This window comes from Plectropomus leopardus, chromosome 8, assembly GCF_026936395.1.
Source record: "Plectropomus leopardus strain MGB_pleo_1.0 chromosome 8, ASM2693639v1, whole genome shotgun sequence".
Taxonomy (NCBI): domain Eukaryota; kingdom Metazoa; phylum Chordata; class Actinopteri; order Perciformes; family Serranidae; genus Plectropomus; species Plectropomus leopardus.
In genome coordinates this window covers 15,245,557-15,258,870 of record NC_142183.1, presented here as the reverse complement: position 1 = coordinate 15,258,870, position 13,314 = coordinate 15,245,557, and the positions used below count along the sequence as shown (strand labels likewise).

The window sequence follows — 13,314 nt, the reverse complement described above, 5'->3', positions numbered from 1 at the left end:
CTTAGTTCAGCTCAATTTCTACTGGATCCAGTACAGTATCAGCACCTCTGTGCCTCAGAGGCAGAGAATGGGGTCATATTCCTGGAAGGAAACTTAGACCTCATCTCTCGTCATTCCAAAGCACCATTAAAGTTTCAGGAGTGTTGTGGTTTTCTTGGCGAGGGGGCTGCGATGGATAGTGTCTGTGGGGTATTCAGGACTTTAAACTGGTGCAGGGGTGTCAGTGTAGCAGGGCATCCAGCAGAAGCCTGGAGCCTGGAGGAGGCACACAGATACTGATAAGTCCAGCAGGACGAAAGGCGTGTGGTGATTAATTGCGCTGGCCGTAGAATCCTGATTATCTGCTGCCTGTTAATGTGTGCGCGTGTGTGTGTGCGTGCTTGTGTGTGTGTGTGTGTGTGTGTGTGTGTGTGTGTGTTTTGTGGGGTAAGGATACTGGGGAGGCTTGTGTCAGGCAATGTCTGGCTTGCTAGAGAGTGGACCTGCTCTCGTTGGTGTATAAGCATTCATTCGACCCAGTTTATTGACCCCAGTGAAGAGGTGTTTTTGAAAGAAATGCAGCTCAGAAAGTTTGGTCTCCTATTTTATCTGCTGAGCATGTGTCCTCGTGATCCATCTCGTCTGCTGTCCTCTACAGTGAGTTCAGTTTTCACTATGATATTTAAGTCTCACCACTTCAGAGTCATTAGATACGCACTGACCAGATAGTGGTGGACATTTAAATGACAAAGTCAAGTGCTGCCTCATCAAATCCTTAACAAACGAAACGAAATGCAACCTATAGTATTAAAATAATTATAATAATAAATAATTATAATCATACATTTCAGTGGGCTACAGTTCAGGTGCAGAGGCATTCCTAAAAAAAAATCAGGCAAGGAATTTGATAACTGGAACGTCTGAGCGTGACACCCCTTATAAATGCGCTTTAGTTACAACCAACTCTCTGAAGACGCTAATAATTTCATGGCAACTACGCGTGGCTATTAGCTGATTTTTGTGAATAGGACTGTTTTTGTGCAGGTTTTTGAGGCTGCAAAAGCCACACAGTCCTTTTGCAAATTTGCCCCTCAGTGTTATGTGTGTAAAAGGGTTCTATGAAAGAGAGTAAACCTGCAGCCAGTTATCAGCAGTAAATGGTTTTGGCTTCTCTTCTTTGTGGGCTCCAGTGAGGTTGAGTGTGTTGGGTTTATGAAAACAGAGCAGACATTTACTGCGGTTTGCTGCTGGTAACATTACACCCACACAGGTGTAATTATTGATCAGCAGTTATAGAACAGCATAGCTGAATATTTTCAGGATTCATTCATAAAACTATGTTTAAATGCAGTACATAGACCTTCCCCTTACATTCTCATTTGGTGCTGACATGATCTAGAGTTGCGTTTAATGTTTTCAATCACTGTGCCCTCAAATTGTAATTAGTACTTTGCAGGTTTTTCTGTACATTTGTAGTGCAGCACTCAGTGTTCAGTATCTAATTCGGCCTGTCCTTTTAAGTACTACTTTAAACAATATTAATTGGACCAATGTGCCTCTAGTACATGTGTTCTTGTTTTTTATTTCCTGCCTGTGTTTCTGTTTGTGTTTGAGACACAAAGGGAGAGAAATGTGTGCTTCTTGATCTTATTTTTCTGAAGAAGACACTGTGTGCACTCAGTGTGAAAATACAGTGCATGGAAGTCAGTGTGTGGGCGTCTGTCTACATAATGTTTTAGTTTAGATTTGGTAGCATAGTGTATTCTTACGGGGAGTGGAAACTGAGGCGGTACTGTAGTCCATTCAGCTTTCTGAATAAAGCTGGCGGAGGTTTACCACAGTACAAGATTGTGATATTATCACAGTATGAGCAGAGTGGATATCGGGTCATCAGGAACAAACTCTCTGTGTGAAAATGGGACATCAGCTCCTTGTGTTAATTTTTAACACAATTCATGATGCCATTTTTCCGGTGAGTTTAGTTAAAGTGAAAATAATTGTGCTGGGTCACACATGTCATAAACGCAGGGAGGTATTATGCATTGCGGTGGTTTGATAGTGGCTACTGATTAAAAGCCTTTTCTGTCGTCATTTTCATTAAGTAGTAAATGTGTCAGCGAGAGGCATGGCACTCAAATCCATTAGGAAAAGAAGATACCATTTATTTGGGTTGATTCGCTTGTAGCTAATCCATCAACACAGAGAAAGTAGGTCAATGATCGAAGCCAAGCAGGGACTGTGCCCAGAAGAGGACAGATGCAATAGATCCAGTGCATTCAGACAGAAACACAGGGCTTTTCACGGGATCCCAGTACAGAATTCCTATAGACACACATCACGCAGAGCCACGTCACACGAGCTCTCACCTACAGTAAGCATGACTTCATGAAAGCAAATCTGGCTGCTCCAGAGTGACCTGGAGGCCTGTGCATGCCTTTGCATCTGCTTGCCAACTCATACGGTAAATGGGGTGGATATGTGGTGAGCAGGGGGGGGCCATACTTCACCACCATCTGACCTCAGTCTCAGTGATGCTGACTTGGTATAATATCCAGCAGCAGACTGCACGCTTGCCTTGCAATCCCACAACCTTTTACTCCTCTAGCGACCCTCATGAAAGCGCAGCAGCTCGTGGTTCTGTGCCTGCTAAAAGCCTGCCATAACACTGATTCCGAACAAACTGTTTTCCTTTCCCTTTTCTTTGTGTTATTTTATCACTTTTCTTTTTCAGCAACCAAGGATATATTTAACGCAACCCCCACTGTTGTCGGTTGTCTTTAATTTGAGTTGTTTAGTGAACTTGGTGATTTTGATCTGTCTTTCTTATTCTCTTCTGTCCCTCTCTCTTCATTCTCTCTCTGTCACAATGGCCCAATCCCAGTACACTCCCCTACCACTTAACCCATACGACTCCGTTTTGTGTGTTAACATCTTCCTGTCCCACGCCCTCAGGAAGAGTAGTAGGCTTTGAAACATATATTGCATAGTTGCCAAATGTGGAATTACACCATTCGGGTCCGTCATGAAACTCTTTTCCCACGGACTTACATTAGAGAAGAGACGTCTGTAAATCGGGGGATATATTTTCGTGGGCGTCAAAACCTCAGCAGAATGAGTCATTTCAAGATTGAATCCATTCAGTTCGATAACATTTTGAAAGTCTAAAAGAGCCGCGAGATAATCTTCCCTGACGAACAACACTTTCAGGATTTTTTAAGCCTAAAGGTAATCACCAGAAGCAGAAACACTATTGCCAGGCTAACGCAAACTACACAACGGTCATGTCACCACTGCTACGAGGCTGTAAAGTCGTGTTTGGCACAGTTCAGGCTGATGACGTTTTCTCATTTAGCAACTTGTTAGCAACTGTCTTTTTTAAGATACACAATATGCGTGGGGTATTTACTGACATATTTAATGTCATAGAACAAAACGTAAAAGTCACTTAAGTGTTAACCACAGACCTTATTTTAGGAATCCAACGAGAAACCCGTTAAAAAAAACGGTGATTTCGAGATGAGGGAACTGGAGGTGCTGAAATGGTTTTGCGGGTTTTAGGACTCATTCCTCGAGTTCTCTCTTGCAGAGTAGGAGCATGGGTTGCTACAGTTAGCCTACAGAGCACCGCTAGTAGCCTAGTAATGAAGCAGTGCTCTTTTTTATTGGATGACTTGTTGATCGGTTGATAGCTAGAAACTTAATTAAAAAAATGGCGGAGCCTCTGACAACTACAAAAAGCTTCTTTTAGCCCAATGGGTAAGTCACCACTGCAGAAGGCCACACGTTCACAATGTCCTGCAACGGCCACACGTCCTAAACCCCCACATACTGATGACATATCAGGATCCTGGGGGGCTGTCCCATTTCATAGGGAAAATTAACAATGACTCCCCGTTACAACTCTGTTTCAAGGGGCAAGGTGGAACTCTAAATCTGGGATTGGGCCGAAATGACTGTTATTTAAGTTACTGCTGTTGCTAATATGTGCTGTCTTTTTATTTGCCTGTGTTTCTGCCTAGTGTTTTTTGCAGTTGTTGTTGTTTTCTTTTGTTTCCGTGTGTGGTAAGCTTTCTAACCCCAGTTCATTCTGTTATGGCACCACCGCAGTCCAGGATGACGCTGCCCCAGGTACCCAGGAGTACATTATGTTACGGCAGGACTCCATCCACTCCGCGGATATAAGGAGTAAAGGGTCCCCCTTTCGTGCTAAGTGTCACGAAATCTTCTGCTGCCCGCTGAAGCAAGTCGTCCACAAAGAGAGCGCAGAGCCCGAAGGTTTGTTCACACCCCCTCCTTGTTTTGATTTGCTGATGCTCCTCGTACCCCCCCCCCTGCCCACTCCCGTCTTGTTTTCCCCTCTCTCTCATATTCTGTGTGAACTGATAGTTCTCCGCCCCTTCAAACTAAGTTCTCTTTCATTCCTGTCCCATTTTTCGAGAGCATCTGGTGTGCTTCTGCCCCTTTCTGGCATGTGTGTGTTTGTGCACGAATGTGTGCGGAAGTGTGAGTGCGTGTTTGAGCATAGTATAAGGCTGAGTGCTTAGGGCATGTTTGCTTGCAGAGAACCTGTAGGAGGGCATCTCTCCATGGGCTCCTCTGCTCCCATCCAGCGGGGTGCGTTTGTACGAGTGCGTGTGTGTCTGCCTGCACACCTCTTATGTTGGACTGACTGAGGAGCATAGCATCTATAGCTTCTACCCACCCCTCCCTACCCCAAACCATTAACTCGGTCATCGCCACCCCGAGGCGCATGCACAGACCAAAACAAAATGCAAAAAGAAAAGGGGTTATAGATGGAGGCAGCTGCCGCCCTAATGAGTTCAATGACTGGGCAATTTCAGTGTGTGCTTCCACTTCAACTGGCCTCACAGAGCAAAAAGAGGTGAAACGCTTTCATCGTCCTGTCCTGAAGACGATGTGAGATTGAAATGTTTCATATTCATGACTAAATAGTGATCTCCTCAGCTACAGACTGCAAGTCAGCAAGTCTCCCCTCTCCTCTTGTTCCCTGTGCTTCCTATGCTTCTGCCTGTGGCTGCATCCTCCCCTCTCAGTGCTTCCCTCCTTCTTTCCCTAGCATTTCTTTCCCCCCTACTGCAACCGTCTTCACCTTTACCCCTACCTCTATTTCTATTTTAGTGCTTGTCGCAGCATGAGGATATGGCTGCGTGCTGTATATGTTATCAACGTTTGTACCGCAAGGACACGCAGTAAAGTAAAACAGAAGAAAAATCCCCTTCCCAGCATGCCTCCATCCCCTGCACTGTCTGGCACTCAGTCTCTTTGACTGCCTCATTTATCATCTATCCCCCAATAGAGTGCTAAGATTGTAGAAATTGCTTTTCTTTGCAGACTTCCTGATAGGTAAGATATGAATTAATCTCGCTCTTGATATGTTTCCTGCAATGTGTTGCTCTGTTGTATCTAAAAGAGGGCCTTGTTTGGTACAGCGTTTCTACACTTCAGATATCAGTTAACCTGTTGATGGGTGTCTGCTGAAGGACTAGAGAAAGAGGGAGGGAGAGAGATAAAGAGGTGGAATAGTAGCGGAGGTCTGGCTCGAAAAGTACAGATGTATTATTCAGTTTGGCTGCAGCTCCAGTTGGACGTGACTGAATTTACAAAGGAAGGAGGGGAGACTACAGCTGTTACGTAAGCTGTTCATGAGCACGTCATTAATGTTGATGCATGATGCGGATGGAAACTGTATTTGACCATGTGCGGAGCAGACTAAACACACACACAAAAACACAAAATCTGCAAGACAGAGATGCCGATACGTGCAAATAACACAAGTGCAAACATCTACTATATCATTTAGTATGTTTATCTTTGTAGGAAATGTTGGTATGAAATGATAAACAAGACAGTTGTATGTTGAGAGAGATTATTGCAGGAAAGTCAGCTTTGTCACATTGTTACCATGGCAACAGCACTCCTACTGCTTTGTGTTTCACTTAATGATTTTTCATGGATTAGATCATTTAGCTGCATGTTAAATAGAGTTTGTAAGTCAGAAGCACAGACTGTTAAGTCAGCAGCTCTGGTTGGTTTTCTATTTCCTCTACATTAGATTATATAAATTACAGCTAAGTAGTAAAAGGCAGTGTTTCTAGCGTGCTTTTCTGCTGAGATGCTGGAGTGTGAGTCGCTGACAGTGACAAGTGCTCTAAAAGGTACAAACATTAAGATCTTACAGGACTTTGACGGAGTCAGTTATCCACAGCATTATTCCCAGGGAGTCTAATTCCACAGATGCATATCCCAGCTAGGCTGTATTCAACCAGAGAAAATCTTAGTCGACCAAAATACTAACTACTCTCCAACCAATCAATTGGTTGATGGGAGAAAAAAATGTGCATGTTAACTCTAGATGAACTGAATTGCCACAGTGCACTGAGCGAACTCTACCTAGTAGCATTGTGTGTCCACCAAAGCATTTTTTTCCCGTCACAGGGCTCGACATTATGACTTGCCTAAGGCAAGTAAACTCTGTGTTCAGGCAAGTGGAATGCCTCGAGTGAAAATAAATAATAAATGTGATCTCTGATTGTAATATTATCCAAAAATAAACTGTGCACTGTAATGCTGAGCTGCCCGCGCAAGTCTGTCTCACCTCTAAGCATTGAACAGGAAGGATGAGAAAAATCTGACATACTGGACACTATAGAAGGTTAACTCTGGGGCTGACGATGTCGTACATTACGACAAACATTAAATATCTCTGTAAGGCTGCATGTGAGAGAGAGACTTGCTATTTTTAAGACAGTAGTTAACGTTAGCCATCCTGTCACTCCAACCGGGGCTCCAGTATTATCATATCCCTTTCAATGGCTTTGTAATTCAGCCTTGAACTGCGGGGTCTTTGTGGGAAAATTAAAGTTAAAATTAATACATAGTGACAAACCCGACACTGAATGTTTTCTGTGATTATTTATCCATTTTCTGATTAAAAATGAAAGTTGAAAATTGTTTAACTTTGGGAAAAATGCCGCGCTTATCACTGTCACCAGCCATTCAATCACAGTGAAGAAACAGTGGGAGGGACAAAGGCGACTGAGACAAGCTGTCACAGAGGACAAATACAAGTCAAACAGCAACTGTTTTTCAGCTTTGAAAAGAAATGCTTTAAGGTAGTAAAGTAATTGTCCGACCAATCAGAATTTGTTCGGACAAGCAAACAATCTGCCAACTGACCAGCAGTTTACAGTCCTAATCCAAGCGCTACGCTGAGGTAGCTGATACAATGACGAACATATTGGTTTCACCAGTCACCGCTTGACAGAACAACACATCAGCAGCACCCTGCACCGCCACAGAGGATGAGCTCACATCATATCAGTGCATCTCTGTAGAGCTGCAGGGAGTAAGAACTCAGACAGAGAGCACTGGACTTCTCCATGCCCAGGTCTGCACGTGCAGCCGACTGTCTATCACGCAGTTTTGTTCTCTATCTCGACATTCACTCGACGTGCTCTTTGGCTCAATCTGTGTCACCACCTCTCGATTCCTCTTCATTCTCCTATCACTCTCTCCTGTTTTCCTCTGTTCCTGTTTCTGTCTCTCATCGGCTCTGTTCCGATTCTCCGCAGCAGCAAAAAAAGATGGTGCCCTCGGGGACCGATCTGCGTAAATATCCCATCCATAATTCAGACGACTGCAAGACTTTGTGTTTATAGTTCCAGGCTATGCAATGTACACAAAGACAGACAGATATCCATATAGAGATGTAAACACAAGCATATGGCGTGAGCAGTATGTGTGTGTTTTCACTTGGGAGAGATAAACTTAAAGATTTTTTTCCAGTTGGGTTAGGGGATTTTTGTATTCCCAAATTTGAATTGGAATACTTATCGTTATAAGGAATATTTTAGAGACTTAGACTCAGAGACTGTCCTGGCTGTGATTGACACAAGAGGACTTTCACCTCACTTGGGCTGGGTTTAGTTTACAGGAGTCTTAAAATGCCCAATGACTTAGAAATTTGACTAAATTTGACTGAATCAGAGACATAAAATATCACAGAGAGGAAACGCTGAGGGTGGTCATTAACTTACAAAAAAAAATTGTAATATAAGCATTTGTCTAACATTGCAAATCACATACACGCACACACGCACACACACACACACACACACACACACACCTTTTGCTCCAAGTCTCACAGACATTAATATTTTCTCTTTCTCTATTTACCTGATGCTAATCTGCTATACTCAGCCTCTACAGTCACCACAGTGTCAAGAGTCACACAAATACTTAAGTCTGTCCCAAGTGAATCTTGCGACAAGTTTTCAGGGTTACAGTTAAAGTTCATCCAGCCGTCTTCAAGAATAAAACCCAAAACTCAGTAATTTAGACTGAAAAGCTCACAATACTTTAACAGCATATGGCAAACGTGACAAGTGCAGTTCTATAATGTTGGTTCACAATTTTTCAAGTCTGCCTTAAACCATGTACTGTTTTAAAAGAGCACATAGCTATGGTGACGTCACCCGTTAATTTGTGGGTTGCTGTTTTGAGTTCAGGCTGTTGCCAGCTTGATTTTTTGGAGCCAAAGGTGATAAGATTTGATGTGGGGGAGTGAAGGGTGGAGCTGACTAAGAAGCTGAGGACACTATCAGCAGACAGTCTGTCACTCAAAGTGTTACGCCCTTAAACATGCATAACATCAAGCCTTAATAAAACGTAAACATGTGAGTTATATAAAAAAAATCTCCCCCCGGACAGCTTTCATAAAGGGGAAAATTAGATATAGAGACCATTTTTTGTACCAGACTGTGAAAATGTCAATGTCTGATGTAAAGTCTGGCATTTCAATATTGGGGTCATTGGGGAGTGACTGGCTTCGGGAGCCAGCCTCTACTGGTCATTTAAACAACTGCTAAAGTTACAATTTTAAGTCAAAAATGTTCTCTTTGTGTTTCTTTGTTGAGCTATAATGGAGAGACAGTGACACAAATAGGTTAATTTCACCATTAAAAAACTAAAACTTGCACAGATGAGGACAACTGATTTTGTGCCACAGCCCTCATATTTGAAGCACATTGTTTAACTGTTCATAAGGGCACTTAATTATTGCTTTTTGACAGACTTGAAAAATTGTGGGCCTAACCTTTATAGTATCACACTGGTGGGGGTAGCTTGTTTTATCCTTTATCTGCAAATCACATATTTCACATTACTGCTGACCTTTTTGTAAAGCTCAATAAATTGTTTTGACTCCCAACCCTGTAGGCAGCCTTTAGTTTATATTCATCTCAGTATAGTTTGCATAAACCTAAAACGTGCTTTAGACTGGTAATACATCAATATGAACTTTGTGCAGCAATAACTTTATGTTTATGGTCAGGTGGAGTGATGCAGTTGTTACAGTAGCAGGCACTGTTTTGAGTTTTAAAAGTGCAGGGCCACAGCAGGGAAGTGCGTGTACATTTTGTGAAAGGTACAAACATTACGTGCTTGTACAAGTGGTTCAACTTTTTTTTTAAAAAAAGCAGGCCTATATACAGCTTTGTTTGTGTTGCTCATAACCACCCGTGAACTCCAGGATGCACCATCTAAAGCAATGTAATGAAATCAGCAATATGATATGTCCCTTACAGGCAGAATAAATTTCAGCACCTGTGCCGCTCGACATTCAGGCCGCTATCTAATCTGTTTCAGCCTTATTGACAAAATAACTCATCTGCTGACCACTCAGCCAAGAAAATGTAAGCAGAGTGCAAGAGGAATGAGTAGTAGCCCCATCTATTTCCTACACCCGATGTAAAATGCATGGCGGTGATTCACCACAAAATTGACACAGCGCAATTACATTTCGGGGGGGGGGGGTCTCTCTCTTTATAACAGAGTATCCCATTGCAGTGTCTCACCGAGTCCTGCACGCTACTGCAATGTTGACAAGAGACAAACATGCAGCCTCAGGATGCACTCGTGCTCCAATAACAGCTTGTGTAATTTTCTTTTTTTCTCTGCAGTCTTTCTGCATGAAAGCAACAACTCTGTTTGTCTAAGTCAATACATAAATAGACTATGCATGAATAAATAATGTGTATGATAATGTGATGTGGTGCCTGGAGAGAGAAGGCTGGGAGGAGAGTGTCAATGTCACATCAGCGCTGTAAGTTCTGCTGTGCTTACCTGACCTCTCTTGTTGCCTGGAAGTGCGCATTTTGCAAGGTCCAGTGTGTAGGGTTTAGGGGGATTTATTAGCAGAAATGGAATGTAATATAATAAGATGTGTTACTTTAGTGTGTAATCATCTGAAATAAGAATCATCATGTGTGCTACCTTAGAAAAAGGTTTTACTGTCTACATTGGGAGCAGGTTTTCATCCAGAGAGTCCACCATGTTGCACAGTCATGTTTCTACAGTAGCCCAGAACAGACAAACCAAATACTTTGGAAAACACCCAGCTTTGGAAAAACACTGATTTTTTTTTTTAGCATGAAACTGCTTTATTCAGTGTTTTTACTAGTTTAAATCACAGAGTCTGTTTGTTTTGGAGTCCTCTGCAGATAATTAAGGTCCTGCTAAAACCTCCTGTAGTTTGGATCGAAAAAAAAAGGTGAGCACACTTTAACTAATCAGAGAAAAAAAAGGTGGGCACACATTAGCAGTTACTGAAAAACACTGATTTTTAATGTGAAACTACATAATTCAGTGTTTTTACCTGTTTTAATTACCTGGTCGGTTTATGTTGGAGAGTAGGAGAAATATTTGCCTCCCTGTAAAAACCTCCTTAACAATGAAAACTGAGGGAATTCTAGTTGTGAGAAGTTTCAGCTGGAAGCAGTCTGAAATCCTCACTGCTCGATGACGCTAAATCCTGCGCACTGTTCCTTTAAATTTGCTTTAACAGCTGATGATAAGACGAGCAATTTTAAAGCCATAGTCACTATCTATATTAAATAAGCTGCCATGTATGGAGTGTTTCATTAGCCTACTGTACAAAATTAAATGTCAGCCTCTCTAAAGTAGAATGTGTCCATTATAGATGTGAAACAAAAAGAGCAGAGTGCATGTTCTAATGGTGTGATATAATCAACACCCTCGCATGTATTTTCAACTTTAAGTGCACAACAGTCGCCACAGAGAGGTCTACCTATGCAAGTGAACATGCTTGCTTTTAACGTCATAACACACACACACAATTTTTAAATACTTATTTTCTCAGATTTAGGCAGAAATGCTGACATAGTGTTCATTTCTGGCTTCACTGGGGATTAAAGTAAAGGCATAAACAAACAGCAGGAGTGGGTGTTTATGACAACATTAATGAGAAACTACTCTGGAGACCGGCAGAGAAGTGAAGCAGAGTAAAATTGCCAGGCCTATTACATTCCATCATTGTCTATTTAATTAGCACTTCTCTTGTATTCGCCTCCACTTCCAATGTCCTGTCCTCATGGCGGACTCAGCGACAGCCAAACCGACCAGAACTTTTCTGTTCAGAAATACAGTGAATAGGTTTGTTATGAATGAACATTGTGAATGTTGGCTGTAAATCTGCACTGTGCCTGCCACTACATGTCATGTAAACGTCTTTGAAAATCTCTTTCAGACAAATCAGAATCATCAATGGCAGGTCTAACTTGCATAGTGCTTCTAATAAACATGGATAATTAACCTGCTGACTAACTGGAAGAAAGCAGAATGCTATCCACATCTGTTAAAACAGACTGTATTATATATAATATTTTTATATTGTGTGCTCTGAGGCTGACTTAAAAAAAAAAAAAGTTTCTTATGTTAATGGTCTGTGAAAGAAATAATAGTCACTGCGTACCAGTGAATAAAAATATGCAGGGACAGTACAACAGTGATACATCATTTTATATAATACATTTGGCCAAATGCAGCATTTGCATTTATCCTCCATGTCCACATTAACAGCTTTACTCCCCATCACTCCCACTGCCTCGCTCAGATATGACGAACCATCACACGACTTGACCCTAAAATCCCAGTTTATGTAACTAATGGAAATGCTGTGTTATTGTTTTATTCAGTGGAATCCCTGTTTAACTACAGGCCAGCTCTAAATCTGGGCTTAACAGGAACAATCGGTAGAGTAGTCAGGTTATAGTAACTGTAACACAAGCAAGTGTGTAAGTTTTCCCCAGAGTGAACAAGCTATTTAATCGGGGCAATGAGGCGCACTGCTGAGTCAGCACCACGATAATGGAAGTCTTGCAAAGTGGCTCCAGTCAGCTGCCAGGACAGAGATTACAGATACGCACAAAATAATGTCACTTATTATAAAGACAAAGAACATTAGCTGATGTCATATATTGAATGCTGAATACCAAATTCCATTTTTCCATTATTATGACATGTTATATCCTTGCTTTTTATACTCTTCATTGCAAAGTTTCAATTTTCTATTTCGCTACCTCTGCAACCTTCTGTTATCTTCACCGATCAGCTCCAACATCCTCCCTGTTGCCCCTCATGCACTCTCTCTAAGCACTCAAATTAATAAACCAATACTTTAATGACTTGTACCTGAGTGTATGGTCAACGGTTTTTATTTTTGAGGCTGGTTCGTTCATTAGGAACGCTGTTGTGATATATACCACGCAGCTTGTTTGAAGACGTTTCACCTCTTCTCCAAAAGGCAATGTGACACCTTGATCATTAACATACTATTGGTCAACCTAGGCTTCATACTCAAGCTCTCGGCCAGTCAACTTTTAGAACTGAAGAAGCCTTTTTGAGAAGAGGCGAAACGTCTTCAAGAAACCTCAAGTCCAGTTGCCACTTTAAAAGAAACCTCGTTTTACCATGACCTGGAGAACCTGCACAGACATACCACGCAGTTCTTCATTGCACTATACTCACAGAGCGCAGGGTGTACTCTGGACACAGATGGAGCAGCAGAATGCCAGGTGCAGTGAAACTTAAACATTAACTGTGCTGGGTCTAAAATTTTACTTTCACTCACTTTTCATTAATTGATCTGATCAGCGCTGATCATACTGACTAATCATCTATTAATCATTCTAATCTCTGCTATCTTATCTAAACTGCTGCTGAATAAAAAAACTATAAAGAGTTCTGCCTTTACTGCATTCACAGACCAACAAAAACCTCTTGAGTTTTGTAATACGATGATATCTGCACAAATAAGAAATTGAATGACTGGGAGAGCTGTTGCTGTTTCTACCATGGTAGCTACTTTATCTGGTTGTATCAGGTAATTTTAAAATCAATGACCAGGATTGTTTTACGGTATAACAAAAGTAACAATACATTCTACTAGTTTTAGTCTTTACTAATACTTTGATTTTGTCTGTTGAAATCTTTAAGGACAAGCCAGGAGCTAAAGAC

At 41.7% G+C, this 13,314-nt stretch overlaps 1 protein-coding gene across 3 annotated transcripts in view; it reads left to right on the top strand.

Annotated features, from left to right (window-relative positions):
• The window catches only part of fgf13a (fibroblast growth factor 13a), a 129,173-nt gene that overhangs the window by 57,702 nt on the left and 58,157 nt on the right, over nt 1-13,314 (top strand). For 2 of the 3 annotated variants that reach the window (XM_088080947.1, XM_042493865.2), the window contains exon 3: nt 4,087-4,254. The exons of the other annotated variant lie outside the window; for it this stretch is intronic. In XM_088080947.1, coding sequence (XP_087937073.1) covers nt 4,087-4,254 — 168 coding nt within the window. The remainder of the gene's footprint in view (nt 1-4,086; nt 4,255-13,314) is intronic. 3 annotated transcript variants of the gene reach the window in all.